The sequence below is a fragment of the Microcaecilia unicolor genome, chromosome 4 (assembly GCF_901765095.1).
Source record: "Microcaecilia unicolor chromosome 4, aMicUni1.1, whole genome shotgun sequence".
NCBI classification, from domain to species: domain Eukaryota; kingdom Metazoa; phylum Chordata; class Amphibia; order Gymnophiona; family Siphonopidae; genus Microcaecilia; species Microcaecilia unicolor.
The window spans coordinates 28233069-28257236 of record NC_044034.1 but is presented as its reverse complement, the minus strand read 5'-3'; the positions used below and the strand labels follow the sequence as shown (position 1 = coordinate 28257236).

At 40.6% G+C, this 24168-nt stretch overlaps 1 protein-coding gene across 1 annotated transcript in view; it reads left to right on the top strand.

Moving 5' to 3' along the window:
* RSF1 (remodeling and spacing factor 1) overlaps positions 1-24168 on the top strand; it is a 179575-nt gene that overhangs the window by 135953 nt on the left and 19454 nt on the right. The window contains exons 11-13 of the mRNA XM_030200083.1: positions 2339-2439; positions 4988-5055; positions 22061-22283. Coding sequence (XP_030055943.1) covers positions 2339-2439; positions 4988-5055; positions 22061-22283 — 392 coding nt within the window. The remainder of the gene's footprint in view (positions 1-2338; positions 2440-4987; positions 5056-22060; positions 22284-24168) is intronic.

Sequence of the window (24168 nt, the reverse complement as noted above, 5' to 3'; positions counted from 1 at the left end):
CCCCCTCGCATCCATGCTCCTCTCTCTCCCATGTCCCAGCCTGGCCCGCCCTCTTCCCCCCCCCCCCCCCCCTTCGCATCCATGCATCCCTTATTTTTTTTTTCTTCTGTTTAACTTTACCTCCGTGGCGGTTCGTGCAGCGAAGCGAAGGAGGCGGCGCTCCCAACGTCTAGCTTTCCCTTCGCTGTGTTCCGCCTTCGGCGGAACACAGCGAAGGGAAGGCTAGACGTCGGGAGCACCGCCTCCTTCCCTGACGCTTCGCTTCCGGATTTGTTTGGTTTGACGCGAGGGCGGGGCAGAGACGGCTGGCTGGCTTGAAGGCTTCACACCACGAATCCACGAACCCTTCAGCCTGGGAGTGACGTCAGATGGCTTCACAGAACGTTGTCCTCAGAACGTTGAGGGTGCGTTTTATTATATTAGATATATATATAAATGCTGCCTATTTACAGAGTAGTATTGAGGGCTCTGAGAACGGTGTGGCCAAACAGGGCACAAGGCAGGCAGGGGCACCAAAATTGCTTCCTGTCCATTGATTCTTCTGCTTGGCCATTGCACAGATTGCATAGGGCATGATTCCAGCTCGGTACGGTCCTGCCTGTTTGTAAGTTGCTAAGTGAGCTTGATGTAATTTACAGAGATTATGCAAATCATGTACTCTTTCCTTTTAAGGAAAGTCTGGGCAGTGCTCTATTCAGGGAAATGTCTTGTTTACTGATAAATAAGAATTGGATGTCAGTTGTTTGGCAATAAATTTAGCTGTCGGAAATCCTTGTCTGCAGTAGTATGCCTTTGTTGAATTTCCCATCATTTCTTGAGGTTAATCAAGTTCTATACCATTCAAAAGTTTGGGGTAATTTTGGATACATCACTTTCTATGAAATCATGTCTTAAATATTTAATTTCAATGTCTAATTTTAGGTTGAGGTTGTGTAAACAATTTTAAAATGATTTTTATTCCAATTGATTTCAGAACAGTTCTCCCAACTTTAATTCTGGTTTTGTTCTTGGGTTTGCCTCTGTTATAAGGCTGTCCAGGATTATGCAGCCCAAATGTTGACTAGTTCTCCTTACTTTGAGCGCATTAGTCCTGTTCTTTGTTCACTGTATTGTTTGCCAGTGTATTGATGTGCTAAGTTTAAGGTGCCTTATTTTTAAAGTTTTATCTAGTCAAGCTCCCCATTATTTTGGAATATGTGTCTGTCAAGAGTATTGCATTCTGAAGATGTCAGTCTATTACAATTGCCTGCCACCCAATCATATATTTAGCAGAGACATGAAATAGAGCTTTTACTGTGGTTGGTCGGTTTAAATGGAATGACTTAACAGTAGAAATCAGATTGATGAAAAATTGATGTATCTTCGGGAAATAGTCAAATTTTTTATTCAGTCAGGCTTTTGAAAACCAAAATAGTTTTATTAAAGATGGATGAAAAGTTGAAAGATTAGCTGAAATATGGATATGATTACATTGTCTCATTTTTGTTTTGGTATTGTGATTGTTTTCATTTTGTTTTTCAATATTTTATGTTTGTATTTCTGTACGCTACCTAGGGCTATAAATATTTTAAAGAAAAAAATTCATTTGTCAGCATTAATGTGACTGCCAGACTGTTTTTTTGAAGCTGGTCAATTCGATCCTATAACTCTTGTGCTGATAGCATTACAGTGCTGTAGTGGATTTATTTTAAGAATTTGCTATTGTACACCAAAGGCCCAGCCTATTTATATTCATTATTACAATGGTGTTCCTGTACAAACGTAGGTCTGCAGATTCTGGCCTTTTGACCATACCAGTGTTTCAAGGTACCGATGCAAATAAGCTTTTTCATGTTATCTACCTTCCCTTTAAAATACTGTGCCATTGGAAGCATGCAGGACTGTTAGTGACAGCTTTCAAAACGTATTAAAACCTGGTTATTTGAACAGGCCTTAATTTGTGATTTGATATTTTTTATGTTTGTTATACTTGATGTATCTTTTCTGTGTGGAGTGATTTTCAGTTATTGACACTTTATTTCTGGATTTTATATTTTGTTATTAATTATAAATTGGTATCTGGTAACCTCGGATTGTGTTTTTTGTTTTGTGGTACTTGCAGAGCAGAATCACATAGCATCAAACATTTAACTCTTGATTTGCTCCTCAAGTTTGTATATACAAAAGTCAGAGCAGCAAGATGAGATATTTTGTATGGTGTAGTCCTGTCCAGTGACTCTTAAGATCTTGATGTTTGGGCTGTTCCTCCTGTGTTTCAGGTGGGAAAAGCAATTCCAAGCATTTTGATTATGCCCTATTTGCCATTTTACTGAACGCTATTCATGTTTTCTCTCTGCAGGAGCCAGAGATTCCAGAAACTCAAGAAGAAAAGAAGAGTTCAAAAAAGCCCAAATTATTGGAACGAAGGTCAACAAGGACACGAAAATGCATAAGTTATAGGTATGGTACATGCTGGAATCGTGATTTAAGGAGAGTAGTTGGAAAGGTCCTTCTGTCAGTAAAAAGAGATACAAAGTACATTACGAAGTTCTAGGAAATTCAGATTTAACTTATTTGCATCATTCAATGTAGTGTATCATTGTGCTTCCTAACATTTATAAATATATCAACCTCCAAGTCTGTCTTTGGACTGCCTAAGGTTTGACTTCCTGCTAAATCAACTTTCACAGCCCAAGTGGGGTGGAGTCAGATGTTCTCAGTATATTTTATGGTGGACTAATAAAAATTATTGACACAAAAAAAATACAATCCCACCACTCAGTAATGACAGCAAGGATCCAGAAACATCAAGATGCAAAGGAAGCTACAGTCTGTCACCATTGCCACATCAGGGTGAAGGGTCTTGAGAACAAAAAGAGAATAATATCTGGAATCTACCTCACCTTAGTCCCCTCTCTCTTGCACCCTTTCTCACTGTGTCAGTAGCAGAGAATGGGACTGAAACAAGTTCTGACTGGGCAAAAAGCACAAGAATTAACAAGGAACACAAATACCTGAAGAGTAGACTCAGATAGGACTTTAAAAGAAAGGGGGGAGGGCTTTAGAACAAAAAGTAGAACACAATTTCTATTCCCAGAGACATTTTTAGACATTTGGAAACACCAAGAAACAAAATTAGAAATGACATTCAATTAAGAACTACAGGTAAAAAAAAAATGGAACCAAGAAACAGGCACCCTAAAGTTTTTATATTGTTTTGAGCAATTTGGCTTGTTGTGCTACTGTTTAATGCAATATATAATAGCAGTGGATGTGTAAGGTGCACATAATGGGAGTATACAGCAAGTGCTATGTTTAGTTCCGAGGAGTATTCAGGGGACCAAGTTAATGTGCCTGTCAGGATTAGAAATACGTTTAGAAAACTTAAACACCAGGAAATTTTTTTCTTTGCTTTTTTTTTGTTGTTGTTGTGTGGCTGTCATAATTACTTTATTGGGACTTTGGGTTTCAAATTTCCCTCTTAGTTTGTTATCTTTCTTTTGATTCGTTTCCTTTATTTTTATTGTTGCCTTTTCTTAATTTTAGGCACATAGTGCTAGATTCTGTAAATGGCACCCAAAGACAGGCGCTGAAATGGTGCATGCTAGCTTAGCGTGCACTTCACGTGTAACTTTGGGCACAAGCATTTACGCCTGCCCTTCCTTCATAACTTCTCTATTTGCCCCGCTATTATGGCGTTTTCTTCTGTCTCCCCTCTTTACCCTCCCCCACTCCATGGTGTGCCCTCCATCCGTTCTCCCTTTTCTTCTTTCTCTTTCATTTCTTTTTCTCTCTGTTTGCTTTTAGCTTTAATTTGTTTTTGTAAACCGCATTGAGGCCTTTGTTAGGTCCCATTCTGTATATCAAGAGTGTGAAATATATAACTGATGGCAGTTAGATGTGCAATTCAGCTGTTCTATAACATCGCACCTAATTTCTGGAAACGCCCGTGACCCACACATGCTCATCCCATGGCCACGCCCCTTTGGAGTTGCACATTATGAAATGTAGGTGCACATACATTGGAGAATAGGGCAGATCCACATGTAACTTCTAATTACTGCTAATTAAGTGCTTGTAATGCCAATAATTATCAAGTAATAACTAATTAGTGTGCATGCACATCCGTGATCTGAGCCCAACTTTAGGCATCTTATATAGAATCTGGGGGAGAGAGGGGTAACACCTATGATAAGAGGGTATGTAGGTGCCTGTTTCAAGCCTATTTTATAACAACAAATAGGCACCTACTTTTCTTGACAGAATACTAGTGCAAGTGTCAGAAAAAAACACACATTTAAGGAATGAGTACTAAATACCAGCTCTTTAACTGGTGGGAATGCGTGTAAATTAGCCAGAACACATGTAAGTTATAGAATGCCTATTTGCATGTATTTGTGTACTCTGCTCACCAGCAAAATATGTGCTATCAAAACATGATGCATACTTTTCCTGTAGTTGATATTCTATAAGATATCATTTATACACCTAAGAGCCTAAAATACTGCCATTTACATGTATTCATGCCACCTTAAGCTAGGCAGCTGCTTAAAGAATTACTCCCCACGTGACAAACTCTAGGTGTTCAGGTGACTTGGTTCCAGAAAAATTTACAGTTCTGATTTCTATGATTTCTTTAAAAGCCACTGTAAAGCTAGAACCCTAGGACAAGGGAATTACCATATGAAGGGTATAAGTAACACTGTGAATTAAAGATAGTAGATATATGTAACGACTTGCATTTTGGGGATCAGCAAATTATTAAAAAAGAAAAAAAATCTGTGGAAAAGAAAAAGAAGATCCTTAGTGATAAAGAAGCATAATGGTAAAGCAATTAAGTCAATTAGCCTTATGCTGTTGCCTCAGGTGGTTGGGCTTGGACCTAATTTTAATGTGTCTCCTGTAATTGGCCTAATGATATATCAGTATGATGTTTGTTAGTTTCCTTTGATGTATATCAGCTTCTGTATCATGTTTAAGAAAGTGATTTGTCGTCATTTGATTTTAGGTTTGATGAATTTGATGAAGCCATTGATGAAGCAATAGAAGATGATATCAGAGAGTCTGAGGGCGGGGGTATGTTTACTATATCACTGTTTCTCAGTTGAGTAGAGGCCTGATGCTCTGAGAGAGGTTTTGTAGCTAGAAACTCCTTATAATAATGGAGAAACTGGTCCGTGACTTTCACAGAAAGGTATAAATAGGACAACTTGGGTTTGTTCATAAGCTGCATCTCTAATAAATGTGCTTCATAGTGCTGCTCTCTGTTTTATATGAAATGCCATAATGACCCAAGGAAGCATGTTTTATTGGTATGTTCAAAAACCTTTAACCTATAATCATAGTAAAAGAGCCTTCTGCCAAAGACTTCTGCAGGGGAGGCTAGGTAGAACCCAGCCTGCTGGTCTGAAGACTGTTCTGAGGAGTAGTGATACCCCACTGAATTCATTGGAGGAAAAATCAGCAGTGTCCTGGTAGGGGAAAAGAAGGTGGTAGCAATTTCTTGATGAATGAACAAACAGCAGTGTCTCACCGAACCCAATCGGGGAAGGACTTGGGGGTCACTTACTCTGGTGCTACTAAATTTTATGTATTTATTTGTTGCATTTGTATCCCACATTTTCCCACCTATTTGCAGGCTCAATATGGCTTACATTATTCCGTAATGGTGATCGCCATTTCTGGTATGAGGAAATACAAGTTGGTAATGCATGAAATGTTCATAAGAGGACAAGCAGATTATAAAGAGTTCATTATCAGGATCAGAGATATAGTGTTTTATCGTTAAAGTTCATTCGTAACAATTGTTGAGGCAATCAGGTATATAGAGTTTGGTTATGTCCAGTTCTGTTTTTACCGTATTGGCCCAAATATAAGAGGTTCATCTTATATCCATGAAAGTCATAAGGCCAGTATTTTATTTTCTCTCACAGAGGGCCATAGTCAAATAAGTGCATGATGTCATTTAATAGAACCAACGTGGAAAACACTTTGAGAGCTTTTGAGAGCCCCTCTGAGCTTTTACAAAATTTAACTTTCTGATGGAAACCATGAATACATTTTGTTCTGCTGCTGCTGCAGTATTAGAAGCCATGTCTCCAGATGGGTTAGTTTTGATTTTACCATGATAAGAGTGAACCTTTCTCCTCAGACAAGCCATGCGGATGCAGTTACACTCTAAGGTGATGTCCTCCGCTCTTTGTGTGCACAGCTCTGTCTTTTTTTTCCTCCACCATTGTGTCACGCAGTTCTCACTGGAGTTTTTATTATTTGTCAGTACACAAACCACTTTCACTTTTGTTTCTACATCACCTCATGACCGCGAACCTGCTTTCAGCTTCTTCTTTGGTGCACATCTCCTCTCCTCAGTTTGAACCTATAGGGAGTATAAAGACAGCAATTACTATGGCCGCACAGCAAGTCTCCACCATACCTTCAGTGGTGGGGGACTGGAGCTCAAAGCCGTAGAATTGGGACCATCACTCTACCTCCCACCCACCCACCCCTAATGCTGCTTGATTTTCCACTGGACTACAGAAGCATCTGAAATAAACAAGTACTTGTGAAGCAGAAGGAAAAGAAGCAGCACTCTGTCCAAATTATGAGTAAACAAAAAAAAAAAACCTGTCAATTCTTCAGTCCTCCTGGAAAACAAAAATACTAGATGCCGTGGGCAAAAAAGTTTATTAAAGTTTGATGCTCAACATGTTATCAATAGAAATCAAACAAAATAAAACATGGAAAAGAAAATAAGATGATACCTTTTTTTTTTGGACATAACTTAATACATTTCTTGATTAGCTTTCGAAGGTTGCCCTTCTTCGTCAGATCGGAAATAAGCAAATGTGGTAGCAGATAGTATATATAAGAGAAACATCAAAGCATTACTTTGACAGTCTGACAGAGTGGGAGGGTGGGGGTATGCATGGGGACATCAAAGCATTTCATTGATATTCTAACAGGATGGGTGTTGGTAGGTGAGAGGAGGGTGATAAACAGAGAAATACAACGTTATGGTTTATAACTGGCTAGAAAACCCAGATCCTTATTAAGTCCTGTCTGTTGGGTGTCAAAATATTCAATCATTCTTACTTCAAAGGCCTTATGTTCCTGTATTGTTTTAAAATTACCTTTCAGTATTCTTACTGTGAAATCACTGGTGCAGTGTTCTGGTCTTGTAAAGTGTTGGCCCACAGGGGTGGGGGCTTGACCGGCTACCACATTTGCTTATTTCCGATCTGACGAAGAAGGGCAACCTTCGAAAGCTAATCAAGAAATGTATTAAGTTATGTCCAATAAAAATGGTATCAGCTTATTTTCTTTTCCATGTTTTATTTTGTTTGATTTCTATTGATAACCTTTAAGAGTGGACTAACACGGAAACCACACCTCTCTATGCTCAACATGAAAATTATAGCTCTTCAAATACAGATGCTATATTATCAGCATACAATATTGTGACAGCTTGAAGAGCTTTACAATTCAACCCTAATTGTACAGGAACAAGTTGTTTCTTTACATCTGAGTGGTAGGATTGTAGCCAGGGAAATTATCTTGAATCTTTCTATCTTTAAGTAAAGGTTGAAGTCTAGGATAGGTCTTTTTAAAATTTTATTTGTATTGAAATTTACAAACTACATTCCAAGATTCAAACACTTAGAAGGAAATACAGAAATATCAATTGAAGGTAGGTAATTAAGCTTGAACAGCTACTTTAACTTAAGAAAAGAAATACTTAAAGTCCATGACAATGTGAGAAGGCGAACAAGTGAAATTCAAAAGGAAATCAAGAACTGTTTCAAAATCCTGACTTAGACATCTTTGCAAAATGACAGAAGCAAAGTAGCCTTCACCCAGCTAAATATAAAGCACTGCAATTCATGGACATCTGCTCTAATTAGAGAACTGGCAATTGGTCTTTTCTTGCTCAGATAGGCAGAGAGTTGCAAAGGTTAAAAAAATATATATTTCTGCTCCAGTCTATGTTGGGGCAGATATAAGCCAATAGTCAAGATATGGGTAAATATAATGGCCCTTCTTGCATAGGGCAGCTGCTGCTACTGCTAGACACTTTGTGAAAACTCTTTGCCCCATCTTAAACAAGCAGCGACGGAGAAAGGATCAGCGGCAGTGGGCAGGAAAGTGGGGGGACCTTTCCTGCCCCGAAGCAAGCCACTAGACCACAAGGGTGATGCGAGGTATGTGTAGTTAGGGCATCCAGTGCTGGAGGTGAATGGGAGGGAGGGAGGGAGTTGAAGACAGGGTAGTCTTTGTTTCTCCTTCCATTCTGCGGGAACCCCACAGGACCTGGGTCCATCCCCGCAGGATCCCCATGGACCTTGGTCCATCTCCAGAGGATTCCCGTGGTCCTGGAGGAGATTCCCGCGGTATCTGCGGGAATCCCTCTATCCCTGTTCCCATGCAGCTCTCTATTTTCTTCCCATGGCTTCGATCTCGTTCTCGTTTGCGCAGACAATCAAGAAACCATACACTACATAAACAGGGTGGTCCAGGTTCTCTGTGACTCTGCAGGGAAACTTTGAAGATCTGGAACCTTGCAGTAGCATTAAACACTACTCTAGCCATTTATGTACTAGTTCTGCCAAACCAAATTGCAGACTCTGTCAGTGGACTCTAGTTGGCAACTATTCAGAAGATATTCTAGATTTGGGGGATTCCACAAATTTGCTTTACAAGACAGTACACATTGCACCCTTTTTATTTTTTCGTTCTCTACTTCTAAGTCTCCACAGACTAGAAACTGATGCTTTCTCCATCCTGTGTTCTCAAGTACTCCTTTATGCATTTACTTAGCTTCCTCTGATCACCAGGGTGCTTCAAAAGATTTGAACAGACAGAACTCAAGTAATCCTAATTACTCCTCACTGGCTGAGACAAATTTGTTTCCTATGTCTCTTGGACCTCTTAGTTGCTCTACCCATTCCTCTGTGTCATCACCCAACACTATTAACAACAAAGTCAGATTTTTCACCCCAGTTTAAAGCACATAAGAGTTGCTATACTGGGACAGACTGAAGGTTCATCAAGCCTAGTATCTTGTTTCCAATATTGGCCAATCCAGGTCACAAGTGCCTGGCAAGATCCTAAAAGGATTAAACATTTAATGCTGCTTATCCTAGAAATACTGAAATATGTATGGGTGGGAGAAAGTTACTTAAAACACTTGTAAATTGCAATGAGATAGAGTCTCATATCACTTGGCACGAATTCTCATATCACTCCCATGGTGAATCTAAGCTTGTGCATCAATCTTTAATCATTGACTATAAACCACCTCCAACCTATTGTTGCAATTACAATTCATTTAATAACCTGTGCTCTCGCAACATCTCATAAAAATATATTCCAAAGACACTTAGCTTAAATAGCTGGTATGCTCAACAATCCAAACTGGTATGTGTATATACACCGACAAGTGCCTGTTCGCCACGCTTCTTCTAGGAGGATCTCACACCGTTTAGCTATTGTGTGTCTGATCGCAGCTTAAAATGTATCTCCTCTAGCAGGATTTCACTGTATTTTTCCCCCATCCAAAGTTTGCATTAGATCCCTTTTGACCTTCCCCATAATCTCCTGCTCCAGTTTACTTAGCTAACTGCTCCCATTTCCCTAGTTCCTACTTTTTCTTCAGTTTAGTCCCCCACATTACAGTGTATTACTGGTACCTTTTCTTCACATAATGATTTCTCATAGCTTAGAGAGAGAAATTGTTCCTAACCTCTGCAAAATTGTCCACATATATCCACGATTAAAAGATTCCAAAGCTGATCTCACCTTGCTTTCTAACTACCTTCCAATAGCCAATTTACCTTGTATCTCTTAATTAGCAGAATTGCTAATTGCCCAACAATTAACCAATTTTGTGGAACAAACTAATGCTCTCCATCCACCCCAGTCTAGTTTCAGTCATTATCATAATACAGAGACTGCATTGCTCGGTCTTACTACCTACATCTGTACTCTAATTGGTCTGGTACTCTAATTTACTGTTGCATGCTCTAATAAACGACTCTCTACTCATTCGTCTCAAGATATTGGTATAACTGATACTGTTCTTCAACGGTTTCAATCATATCTTACTGATTGAAACTAGTCAGTGAAGTAACTCCCCATCATCATTATACTTCGCAGGGTGCCACACGGTTCCATCTCAGCACCAATTCTGTTTTAACAGTTTTCTATCACCTCTAGTGAATCTAATCCAATCCTTGGACTTTACACCATTTCTATATGCAGATGATACTCAGCTCTTGACTACTTTTGATCTCTCAGATTCTCAAAGTATTCTTTCAATTAATGAATGAAAGAAAGATTGACAATAGTAGCTGACTGGTTTCAGGAGAATAAAATGAGACCCAACCTAGATAAGTTGAATGTAGTGATTCTCTCAAGAAGAAATACACACTCAACCTCACCAGTCTGTGACCTTGCCATTAATGGTATTCAGATCCCCCTTATCTCAACACCCACAATTAGGTGTTTACATTGTAGAGTCTTGGCAGCATTTTCAACTTCGTTGTACAAATTTGCTATGTTGTTTTAAACTTTGTATATGTTGGTATTACCCACTGATTTTTGAAGGAATAGAGGACAATATCCTGATTGTAAAACGTAACTTGATGACCCCTGACACGGGCATTCTGCCACAGCATGGTCCATGTTGGCTCCTTCAATAAAATTTGGATGCCAGCTCATTCTTGGGGGGGGGGGGCATTTTGGAGGTTGTTTTTTTTTTGGGGGGGGGTTAACTTGGTTTCCTGTGCTTTGGACTACCCCCATTTTTATTAAAGAGCAACCATCTCCTGAGTTGAATCACTTTCTCTCAATTTAACTTTTTTGGTGTTTGTCACAGGCCTTGAGTGCAGCTTCTGTCAGATCTCTGACCATAGCTTTCCCATTTTTCTTGTTTGGACAGCTTCTGCTTTAAAGTCTTCTGATTTTTGCATTGGCCGTCTTATTTTTAGGTTTAGCTTATACCTTTTCAGTAGTAGCTCAAGCTGATTTACATTTAGATACACTAGGTATTTTCCCTGTTGCTGGAGGGCTTAGTCTGTTTGTACATGAGGCAGTTGGAGGGTTGAGGATCAGCAGTGGGACTTGAACTAGGGCTCCCTTTGTCAGCCTGGTTCTCTAACCACTAGATTACTCCGCCATAATTTTAATGGTGACTACAGAGAAGGCCAGGAGTTACAAGTTTTGCCCAGGCTAAGGAGTTGATGTGCATCACTGACCACCACAAGACCTCCTTTTTACAAGTGTCTAGGTGCAGATTATGACAATTCTCATTGCATCATGTGATTGATATCACCAAGGGCCATCCAAGATGAGGTCATAATCTATTTGATGGAAGGTTCAAAGACAGCATCAAAGCACAAGGACCATTGAATTGCTCTGATTTGCGGAGTCAAGATGTTGCCAAAAGATGCCTAGGATTAGTCCCAAAGGCATGTCTTGATCTCCCAGTTCTGTTGGAGCATTAGATTTCAAGTAGTCAAGTATAGAGCAAAAGAAAATGCTTACAAAGACTTACTGAAGGAAAGGTTGGCTGGGGACAAAGGATAATGACATGTTCTCCTTAAACCTGGAAGTAACTGTACTTGAAAGAAGGCTCCAGCTCCCAACCAGGGAAATTGCTGCTTTGGTCTCCAGAGGTCCAACTTTTCAAGCCTTTGTCTCCCCTTGAGATACCCTGAAGGTTAGCCTATCTGCTGAAACATGATGACTCTCATTAAGCAATCTTAGAGGAGATGAACTTCTCAGCTTTATTACAGAACCAAGCACACTGCTTGATTACGTGTTCAGAGGGAGTCTTCAAGATTTTCCTTGTTGGTTACTATTTGACTGTACCCATGGATGTAGCTGATTTTTTTTTTGTCAAGAGAACACATCATATATCAACTTCTCCATCAAAGTAATCGTTTAACTTAAAGTGAAGTAGGAGCAAAGTCCCGAAGCATCTAAGGAGTTGGATTTTTAAGTTTTGAATATTCTTAATCTAACACACTAGTTCTCAGATACAGACTGAGTTGCTTCCCTAGCCCCCAAATGAATCTGGATTGGGTTTCAGGATGACCACAATTAGTATTCATATTGAGATACATATTCAACAAGTTGTTGAGCAATAAAATTAACCATATAACTTTTGTTCAGTTAACTTTATTGCAGTATTCAGCCTGTTTCTGTTTGGGATGAATATGTGGTCTGAAATTAACTCAGCTAGTTAACTTTAAGATAGCCATTTGTTTAAGCAGAGTTGCTTGGTAAAGTTTGACTTGTCAGTGCTGAATATTGGCACTGAAAGACCAGAGTTACACTGAGGGGCATAATCGAATGGGGTGCCCAAGTTTTTCTGAGGGCATCCTCGCGAAGGGGCGGGGAAACCCGTATTATCGAAACAAGATGGGCGTCCATCTTTCGTTTTGATAATACAGTCGGGAACACCCAAATCTCAACATTTAGGTCAACCTTAGAGAAGGTCGTCCCCAGTTTTCGGTGATAATGGAAACCGAGGACGCCCATCTCAAAAACGATCAAATCCAAGCCGTGGAAGGAGCCAGCATTCGTTGTGCACTGGTCCCCTTGACATGCCAGGACACCAACCGGGCACCCTAGGGGGCACTGCAGTGGACTAACTGACACACTAACTGAACGGAAAAAGCACTTCCCTTACCGATCCCTTAGCAATTCGGAAAGGAACGGGCATGCATGAAGGAAATCGCATGCAAATGAGCTGCTCGCTGATAGCTCATTTGCACACGATTTCCTTCCTAAGGAGGGGAAGCCGGTGCAGAGCAGCCAAGCGTTATGCGTGGCTGCTCTGCACATGCCAAAGACGGCTTATAATAGCCATCTACAACCTTAAAAAAAACACAAGTCCAGGTGAAAACGTCCAAGTGCTCTTTAGGGACGTGTTTTTTTTTTTTGAGTATGAGTGAAGGACTTCCAAGTGTTAGGCACCTTTGCTATGCCTCCATCCCTGCGACGGACAGTTGAGATCGTCCAAAATGTGAATGTTTCTGTGAGAAGGATGTCCATGCCTTTGCTATGCCTCTGACACCCCCTTTATTTATGTATTTGGATTTTGGATCACAAGTAGCAGCAGTGGGATTTGAACCAGCCACCTCTGGATTGCAAGACCAGTGCTCTAACCAGTAGGCCACTCCTCCACTCCACTTCCTTGAAATTTGGCCGTCCCTGTGGGGGGGGGGGGGGCAGTTCAGGATGTCCAAAATGTATGAAAGAAGGATGTCCAGACGTTCACTATGCCTCCGCTGACACACATCTTCCCTTCCGCCCCCCCCCCCCCCCCCCCCAATGGACCTGCATACTGCTGCGATGGACCTGAGTATGATATTTGAGGCTGGCAAAAAAAGTTTTTAAAGTTGTTTTTTTCAGGTGGGAGGGGGTTAGTCATCCCCGATTCCCTCCGGTGGTCATCTGGTCAGTTCAGGAACCTTTTTGAGGCTTGGTCGCAAGAAAAAAAATGGACCAAGTAAAGTCGGCCAAGTGCTCGTCAGGGACACCCTTCTTTTTTCATTATCGCTCGAGGACACCCATCTGTTAGGCATGCCCCAGTCCCGCCTTCGCTACGCCTCCGACATGCTCCCGGGAACTTTGGTCATCCCCGCGACGGAAAGCAGTTGGGGACGCCCAAAATCGGCTTTCGATTATGCCGATTTGGGCGACTCTGAGAGAAGGACACCTGTCTCCCGATTTGTGTCGAAAGATGGGCACCCTTCTCTTTCGAAAATAAGCCTGACTGTGCCCCAGGAACAACCATCAGCACAAACATTTTATTCATGTAAACTTTGTGCACTCTATGACTTGACCCATGCAAAATTCATCCAGTTAGTGGATATGGAAACATAAGAGTTGCCCTACTGAGCCAGATCAAGGGTCCATCTTGCCCAGTATCCTGTTTCCAGCAGTGTCCATCCAAGTCACAAGTACAGACAAGTCCCAAAACGTAGCAAGATTCAGTGCTACTTAACCCCAGGGATAAGCTGTGGCTTTCCTCATGTCTACCTTAACAGTTTACCTCCAGAAATTTGTCCAAATCTTTTTTAAACTCCACTTTATTAACTGCTTCTACTACTACTTGCTCCAGTAGTGAGTTCCAGAGCTTAACTATAACTTGAGCAAAAATATATATATTTTTTCTCTTGTTTGTTTTAAATGTGCTAGGAGTGGCCTAGTGCTTAGGGTGGTGGACTTTGGTCCTGGGGAACTGAGGAACTGAGTTCAATTCCCACTTCAGGCACAGGCAGCTCCTTGTGACTCTGGGCAAGTCACTTAACCCTCCATTGCCCCATGTAAGCCGCATTGAGCCTGCCATGAGTGGGAAAGCGCGGGGTACAAATGTAACAAAACAAAAAGTGCTACTATGTAACTTCATGGAGTTTCCCCCCAATCTTTGTACTTTTTGAAAGCGTACACAATTGATTCAAATTTTATAGACCTCTATCAATCTCCCTTTAGTCACCTCTTCAAAGTGAAGAGCCCTAACTAATTATAACTCTGAAAGCTTGTCAAACTAACTCCCAAAGTTAACAAGACAAACCTTTTAAATATCAACCCCATAGTAGTTATTTGCATGTTTCTGGTTAAAAACAAACAAAAAAAAAAAGGACGAGAAATGTGGCATTATTAGTGGTCCTAAATGAATGGTGTTGGGTTTGTTGATTATAATGAGTTATCATGAAGCAAGTTTTAATACATCTATTTGTTTCTGAGGTTAATCAAAATTATAAACCCTTTTCTGATCTTGAAATCTAGCTGTAAACTATCCTACTTAGAGGGGCATAATCGAACGCGAACGCCTATCTCCATGGGCGGGTACACGAAGGGGCAGGACAGACTGTATTTTTGAAAAAGATGGGCGTCCATCTTTTGTTTCGATAATACGGTTTGTGCCGGGCAAATGCATCTCAATTTGGGCGGATTTGAGCTGGGCGGTATCTGTTTTCAGCGATAATGGAAACCAAAGGCGCCCAGCTCAAAAACAAACAAATCCAAGGCATTTGGTCGTGGGAGGGGCCAGGATTCGTAGTGCACTGGTCCCCCTCACATGCCAGGACACCAACTGGGCACTTGTAACAATTAAAAAAAAAATACCTCCCAAGTCCATAGCTCCCTTACCTTGGGTGCTGAGCCCCCCCAAAACCCACTCCCCAGAACTCTACGCCATTACCATAACACTTATGGCTGAAGGGGGGCACCTAGATGTGGGTACAATGGGTTTTGGGGGCGGTTTGGAGGGCTCCCATTTACTAGCACAAGTGTAACAGGTGGGGGGGGGGATGGGCCTGGGTCCACCTGCCTGAAGTGCACTGCACCCACTAACAACTGCTCCAGGGACCTGCATACTGCTGTGATGGAGCTGGGTATGACATTTGAGGCTGGCAAATAAAGTTTTTAAAGTTATTTTTTTTTTGGTGGGAGGGGGTTAGTGACCACTGGGGGAGTCAGGGGAGGTCATCTCCGATTCCCTCCGGTGGTCATCTGGGCAGTTGGGGCACGTTTTGGGGACTTGTTCGTGGAAAAAAAAAAGGGTCCAGAAAAAGTGACCCAAATTCTCGCTTCTGGCGCCCTTCTTTTTTCCATTATCGGCCGAGCGCGCCCATCTCTCGGCCGATAAACACGCCCCAGTCCCGCCTTCAACAAGCCTCCGACACGCCCCCGTCAACTTTGTTCATTCCCGCGACAGACTGCAGTTGGAGGCGCCCAAAATCGACTTTCGATTATACCGATTTGGGCGCCCAAGGGTGAAAGGCGCCCATCTCCCGATTTGGGTCGAAATATGGGCGTCTTTCTGTTTTGAAAATAAGCTGGTTAGTGTACCAGAATGTTACTCATGCATTATATTAACACAACATAACCAAAATACGATTTGGACATAACACAACTCTCCCAGTGTACGATTCCCAAATGTGGCTGTGCCACATGAACTCTATCTTACAACAATATCACTTTGTATTTGTTTACACCGGAGTCGGCAAATGCCGCTCCGGCACTATGTAAGCCACATTGAGCCTACAAATAGGTGGGAAAATGTGGGGTACCAGTGTAACAAATAAATATTCAGGCATGAACTGCATCAAAAAGTACACTAATTTTTTTTTTTAATAAATATAAATGTATGGATTAGGATATAATTGCTTGGCTTTCCAAACCTGAGGTTAAGGTGCATTCCAGCTGTATGTATATTATAATGAAGAAAACAAATCTCCTTGGATGTAACAATGATACCAAGCCTTATATCTAAAATTTCTGCAGCATTTTGGCAACTTGACCTAGCAGTTAAGTAAGCCCAAGAGGAAAACATGCTGGTTTAACATTTTTCATTATTAAAGAATAGTTGTTCCCCCTTGTTTTTATATACCTACTAGGTGAAAATATTTCCAGGATTTTGCATAGAAGAGCTTAATTACATCTAATGCGATTCCTTCCCCTCCTATAATATGAAAAAAAGTAGATATGTACTGTATTGAAAATATGCATCCACATATATTTACATTATTTCTATTGTAAATAACATGTTCTTTATACAAATAATGCGAAATAGAAGCTTGATGCTTTCCTGGATTTGCATTTAGATTGTATTAATCATATTTCCAAATCCAAGCTTAAAGCGCTTTAGTCAAGTATGATATGTAGATCCCTGCCCCAAAGGGTTTACAATCAACTTCAGCAACATGATCTATTGTGTTGTGCTTATTAGTATCTTACAAGAGTAGAGGAGTGTGGTAGCCGTGTTAGTCCACTCTTAAGGTTATCAATAGAAATCAAACAAAATAAAACATGGAAAAGAAAATAAGATGATACCTTTTTTATTGGACATAACTTAATACATTTCTTGATTAGCTTTCGAAGGTTGCCCTTCTTCCTCAGATCGGAAATAAGCAAATGTGGTAGCTGACAGTGTATATAAGTGAAAACATTCAAGCATTACTATGACAGTCTGACAGGGTGGGAGGATGGGGGTGGGTAGGAGATATGCATGGGGACATCAAAGCATATCATTGATATTCTAACAGGGTGGGTGTGGATAGGTGAGGGGAGGGTGATCAACAGAGACATACAGCTTTATGGTTTATAATGGGCTAGGAACCCCAGATCCTTGTTAAGTCCTTTCTGTTGGGTGTTAAAATATTCAATCATTCTGACTTCAAAGGTCTTACGTTCTTGTATGGTTTTAAAGTTACCTTTGAGGATTCTCACTGTGAAATCACTGGTACAGTGTCCTGGTCCCCATGCATACTTCCTACCCACCCCCCTCCTCCCACCCTGTCAGACTGTCATAGTAATGCTTGAATGTTTTCACTTATATACACTGTCAGCTACCACATTTGCTTATTTCCGATCTGAGGAAGAAGGGCAACCTTCGAAAGCTAATCAAGAAATGTATTAAGTTATGTCCAATAAAAAAGGTATCATCTTATTTTCTTTTCCATGTTTTATTTTGTTTGATTTCTATAGATTCTACATGGAATGTTGCTATTCCACTAGCAACATTCCATGTAGAAGTCAGCCCTTGTAGATCACCAATGTGGCCGCGCAGGCTTCTGCTTCTGTGAGTCTGATGTCCTGCACGTACGTGCAGGACGTCAGACTCACAGAAACAGAAGCCTGCGCAGCCTTCTACATGGAATGTTGCTAGTGGAATAGCAACATTCCATGTAGAATCTCCAATAGTAGCAACATTCTATGTAGAATCTCAAAGAGTAGCAACATTCCATGTAGAATCTCCAATAGTAGCAACATTCCATGTAGAATCTCCAATGGTATCTATTTTACTGTCATAGTAATGCTTGAATGTTTTCACTTATATACACTGTCAGCTAGTACATTTGCTTATTTCCGATCTGAGGAAGAAGGGCAACCTTCGAAAGCTAATCAAGAAATGTATTAAGTTATGTCCAATAAAAAAGGTATCATCTTATTTTCTTTTCCATGTTTTATTTTGTTTGATTTCTATTGATAATATCTTACAATAAAGTGGTGTGATAGCTGTGTTAGTCCACTTTTAAAGGACATAAATAGAAATAAAACAAAACATAGAAAAGAAAATAAGATACTTTTTTTATTGGACTAACATTTTTTGATTAGCTTCGAAGATAACCCCCCTTCTTCAGATCAGAAATGAGCAAATGTTGAAAATATCAGAATATATAAGTGAAACACGAAAGCATTCCAATGACAGTCTGACAGGAAGAGGGTGGGGTGGGTTAGATGAGAAACAGGGAGAGATGGATGGGTGATAAGAGGGTGACAAAGCAGTATAATTTTATGATTTATAGTGGGATAGAAAACCCAAATCTTTGTCCTGTGTGGTGGGTGTCAAAATATTTCATCATTTTGACTTCAAAGGTCTTACGTTCCTGGATTGTCTTAATTTCTATTTAGTATTATTACCATATGCAGTGTCCTGGTTTTGTAAAGTGATGTCCCACAGAGATGACATCCTTATTGGCATTGTGGTGTTTAATATTATGTCTATGTAAATTGATTCTCATTTTTAGCATCTGGCTTGTTTCTTCAATATATCACCCTTCTTCACGTAGGGGCTCAGGAAGTTTATTCCAAGCGTAGGGTGCAGCGAGACAGAAGGCGCGAAGTCTAGAGTTGGCAGTAGTGGAGAAGGGAACAGATAAGAAGGATTTATCCATGGAGCGGAGTGCACGGGAAGGGGTGTAGGGAAGGATGAGTGTGGAGAGATACTGGGGAGCAGCAGAGTGAGTACATTTATAGGTTAGTAGAAGAAGTTTGAACAGGATGCGAAAACGGATAGGGAGCCAGTGAAGCGACTTGAGAAGAGGGGGGGTAGTATGAGTAAAGCGACCCTGGCGGAAGACGAGACGGGCAGCAGAGTTTTGAACCGATTGGAGAGGGGAGAGGTGACTAAGTGGGAGGCCAGCAAGAAGCAGATTGCAGTAGTCTAAACGAGAGGTGACAAGGGTATTCAATTTGATTGTAGGATGGTATGCATTGAAAGAATTGTAAAATTGTTTGAGAGTCTCTTCACTCTCAGTCCAAATCATAAAAATGTCATCAGTATACCGGTAGTATTTTAGGGGTTTAGTCTGATACGTATTCAAAAATGTCTCTTCAGTTCTGCCATGAAGAGGTTAGCATATTGGGGTGCCCATAGCAGTGCTTATGATTTGCAGATAAATATCATTGTTAAAGCAGAAATAGTTGTGCGGTAGAATGAATTTGCTTTAGTTTCCAGTGAGTATTGGTGATCCAGGGTGGACGTTTTTAGGAATTTATCACTTTTTATTTTATTTCTATTTATTATCTTTACAGTATAATAATACAAATACTTCCCTATTTTCACTGCTGTAAATATGAATAGTTACCTCTGCACTGAGTATGCCTTTCCGTAGCCCTTAGATTCTTTTCTATTTTTTATTTTTAAGATTTCCATCAAACACGCTCAAGCACAAAATTGACAGAGAAAGATATGACTTGCAACACATAATAGGAAATTACACTGAAATGATGTAACAAAAGGAAAATAAAACAAGCAAGGAATATCAATAACCAGAAAAAGGTAATGGGGGGCCAGAAATTACTAGTGGGTTAGGAGGAAAGACCCCTAGAATGAATAAATAAATAAGCAGTAGGAAAATTTTTAACAATACCAGAAGTTCCATTTTTATACCACGATTTACTTCTTTTCTATATCTGGACTAATAAGGAATAGACTGCCAAAAAGAGTAGGTTGCTTCCTTGTCTTTAAATAATTCTTTAAATATTTTGGATCTAATAGACCGTAAGATAAGACCCTCCAGGACTATAAGCTCAGATTTATAGGCCAAAAAATCCCCATATATCAACTGAGTGGCCCTGCATAGATCAGGAAATATGTTTTGGACCATAAAATTCAAATTCTTGTAATGGAAATTTAGCCAGAGAATCCAATTAGAAACATGCTACAAGAGAGGCAGCCAAATTTGCTTTGCTGATAGCTGGGCCAGAACTTTCCAGAAACTGGGATCAAAAGTGATCCTAAGCTTGCTCTTCCTCTGCCTGAGGCACGTAATAGTTGGCACCAAATACTTTTTTTTACCATCTCTATCGGTGACAAAACTGGAGAGTTGGGAAAATTAATGAATCCAGTTTAAGCTGGTGATCATGATTCTGCATTGCTTCTATTTTCTGATGAATATTCAAACTATCTTTCATCAGTGTCACTTGATCAATTTTAATCCTCCGATCTGAGATCCCACAACTCTTATTCTTCCTTCCTGCTTTACAACAGATTCCCCACACTGCTTGTTAATGTACTTGACCAGCTTTAGGGGATTGCATAATGCTATCAGTGCGATTCACCAAGGGCTGCTCCAAATCTCCAAGGGGGATTGCATAATATTATCAGTGTAAATTCTACGTATTAAAGAGAGTTTGAAACCAAAGTTTTGCAGGTGTCTCTCTTTGTAATTCTAGGATTAAACCACTGAAATCCTTACTTTCAAAATTAACCAACAGGGAACCTCAAAGCTCCTCATAGGGAAAATACTAGAAGTATTGTTGCATCCACTATTATAGTCAGGAGTAGAGTACTATCATTGATCCCAGTGAGGAGAAAAAGAGAAAAAAAAAACACATGCAAAAACTCATATATAAATGAGAAAAACGAGTGACATAAAAACTCTCCTTCTCCTGCACTGTAGTCTTAAATAACAAAGTGAGACACCTTACCCTCAAAACTAAAAAACCGGGAAAGCCCCAGAAAAGCTGTACACAGATCAACATACGATAGCTTAAGAATCCCTCCATGTACACAAACTTGTATCACGCCTCCAACCTGCAATGCCACTTAAAACTTCCAACCCCAGCCCAAGAATGATATACTCAGGAATGAAGAGTTCTCAATAAACATATAGTAACATAGTAACGTAGTATATGACAGCAGAAAAAGACCTGCACGGTCCATCCAGTCTGCCCAACAAGATAAACTCTCATGTGCTACTTTTTGTGTATACCTGACCTTGATTTGTACCTGTCCTTTTCAGGGCACAGACCGTATAAGTCTGCCCAGCACTATCCCCACCTCCCACCACCGGTTCTGGCACAGACTGTATAAGTCTGCCCAGCACTATTCCCGCCTCCCAACCACCAGTCCCGCCTCCCACAGATTAAAGACCATGAATCAAAAAATGAAAAATGTTGTCATTCAGTGGTCTCGTGGTACTTAGCTCTGGGCTGTAGTGGCCAGAGGAAGTGGGCTATTGATAGTTTGCCCGGAGAGATGATCTGGTTGTTTCAGCGAAAATTCATCCTGGGATGGTGTCATGAATTTTCGCTGAAACAACTTGCCCCACTTCCATAGAGTTCTCCCTTAGTAGCCTGCTCTCAGGCATTCAGACCCTCTTCAAACATAACCAACAGTGCTCCCTCTGCCACTTTGGCACCTGCCACTCCCTCTGAAGCTGCTCCTTCCACATTGCTTCCCAGTCGAGGGGGAATCGCATAGCACTTGAGGCTCCCATGTGATCAAAGCTCAAAACTGACACTTCTCCTGCATGCTCCAGTTCCTGAGTTACTCTTCCAGTAGCAGGGACCACAAAACCTTCCATGTCTGTGCATCTTCCATGTTGCTTCCACACACTTCCACAGCAAAATGAGAGCCTCCTGTCCTGCATCCATTCAAGCCTCCACATTGGGCCCCCTCTAGTCCTTAGATTCTGCTGAATTAATAGTTCCTAGTACAGCACTATTATACCTTTTTAGTAGTTGCACTGTCAGAACTTTGATGATGGAAGTAGCCTGCTTGCTTTGAAGAAGTACTCAAGGAGCACTTGATTGGGTACAATTAGTATATTATAGTGTATTGTATTATTCCCACAAACATGCATTTTTCCGGGGAAGTCATTGATAAGGTAGTATCTGAATGTTTTTAAATACAGAGTTTGGATGAAAGAAGACATTTCATCAGGTAGCAGGCAATGATTTGCAACAATAAATGTTAGTGGCAGTATGTATTTTACTATAGATTTGATTAGAAAAGAGGCACATCTGAAACTTTTCTCTCTCTCTCTCTGATGCTGTTTAGGTGGTGGTGGTGGTGGTGGCGGTGGCAGAGGCAAAGACATGTCCAATATCACAGGTCACCGGGGGAAAGACATCTCTACCATCCTGGAGGAAGAAAGAAAAGAGAACAAGCGACCTCAGAGAGCTGCCACGCGGCGTAAGAAACGGCGGCGATTGAATGACCTGGATAGTGACAGTAACATAGATGAAGGAGAGAGTGAAGATGAATTCCGGATCAGTGAAGGGTGCGTGAGCCAGGAAAGCCAGCTTTGAGCTCTGCCTAGTGCTTGGTTTTGGAATCACTGTCATTTAGATAGAGACTTTCCCTAATCCATAGGATAAACAGAAAATCGGAGACCCCCCCCCCCAGACTTTCTTCATAAACCTGTGGTGTAAACTTAGGCTTTGTAGCTGAAAATACATGTGTTGTGCAAAGTGTCAGAATGAACTACATGTTCTTTTGAGAAACATTATCAATTAACTTCTGGCTGTGCTTTGTCACAACACTAGACAAGGAAAACATTATGGCAGCATCAACCCACAGCTGCTATTTGAAATGCTAATAGTTGTTCCCATGAACTGGAACCCACACCCCAATGCTGTTTTGTGCACTTCACACATCTTCAAAGGGAGTCTAGGCCTGAATGATCAAAATCTTTACAGATTAAAAGATGATCTGTCTTGAAAAGCGTCCTCCTTGTCAGTAGAGTCACAGACATTGTTAGAATGGGCTAAAGAAAGCATCAGAAGAGAAAGCATTCTGAACATATATGCAAACAAATTGCCATGTGCTGCTTTGATACATGAATTCTAAGAGTTAAAAATAATAAATATAAACACGTATATGACTAAACCACATTTATTGTTAATAGAACTTGGAATTTGTGGTGTGACTGAATAATATATAATATAGTAGAACTATTAATATGATGAATTTGGAAGGTGTGCATCATATTACAAAGCAACTCTTGGCCACAGTACGATCAGTGAATTGCTAGTTCTGTTGAAACCTCTGGTGTAGCATAACAAGAAAAATCACATTAATCATATTTTCAATCAATAGCTGTTTTTTTTTTATTTCAATACAAAAATAGTGTTTTAAAGGTTGTAACAAACCATACAGATTATAACATTTTTTTCAAACTGTGCCAAACATCATAGTCCTTTTAAGATATTCAACCTTCCAAAATAAAATTTGAATGTAACACACTATCAATTGATTCCTTTTACCCTTATAAGATACCTTCTCCTCTCGTATTCTTTCTCCTTTCTTTCTTATATTGTGTCCCTAGTGATATTACTTATTCATCTCTTTAAGCCAGTGTATGTCCCATCAGTGTTCCTTCATTTATCTTACCCTCTCTGTTACTCCCCCCCCCCCCCAACCCAGTTGTGCTGCTGCATAGCTTTCCAGGATGGGTCAAGGTGTTTGACACTCTGTAAGCACAGTAGTATCAGCCAGCTTTACCGTTTCTCTCCACCATGACTTGCATTCCTCTTTCTCCCTGTTAAGCTATATCCAATATTTCTCCAAAACGTTCTCTACCCTCTCCCTTTTCCCTTTCTTTTCTTAACACTGTTAGTTTATTCTTGCTATATGAATTATTTAATCTCACCAGAAACCCTCAGATTATGCCCCTAATATTTCAAAAGATTTCCCTCCACTCTGCTTACTCTCTTTCGCTCCAGATCCTCCTTCCACTGCATTAAATATATCGGGGTAGTTTCTGGTCTTCTATCTAGTGCATCATAGAAATCAGACCTTTCACCCCTCCCTAGGCCTCAGCATAGGACCTCCTTCAGGCTTGTGAAGTCTGGATCCTGCCTAATTGGTGCCAAATGTGAGACCTTTCTGCCATCAAAATTGTCCCATAATTATATCAGATGTGATGTATATGTAGCTTCCCACTATACCAGAACCTGTGGGATAGTTGTGTCCATCAGCTAGCAGATGGAGATAGAGAACTGAAAACTGAGCTGAGGCATATCTCTCTTGGCACCCAGTCCAACTTCTCAGTATTTTCTATCTCCAGCAGGTGGATGAACACACTTTTCAGCCTCTTTCTAAGTGATATGCTCCTGGTCCAGTTGGTCTGTAAGTCCCCATTTCAGCTTTGCAGGTGGCTTGAG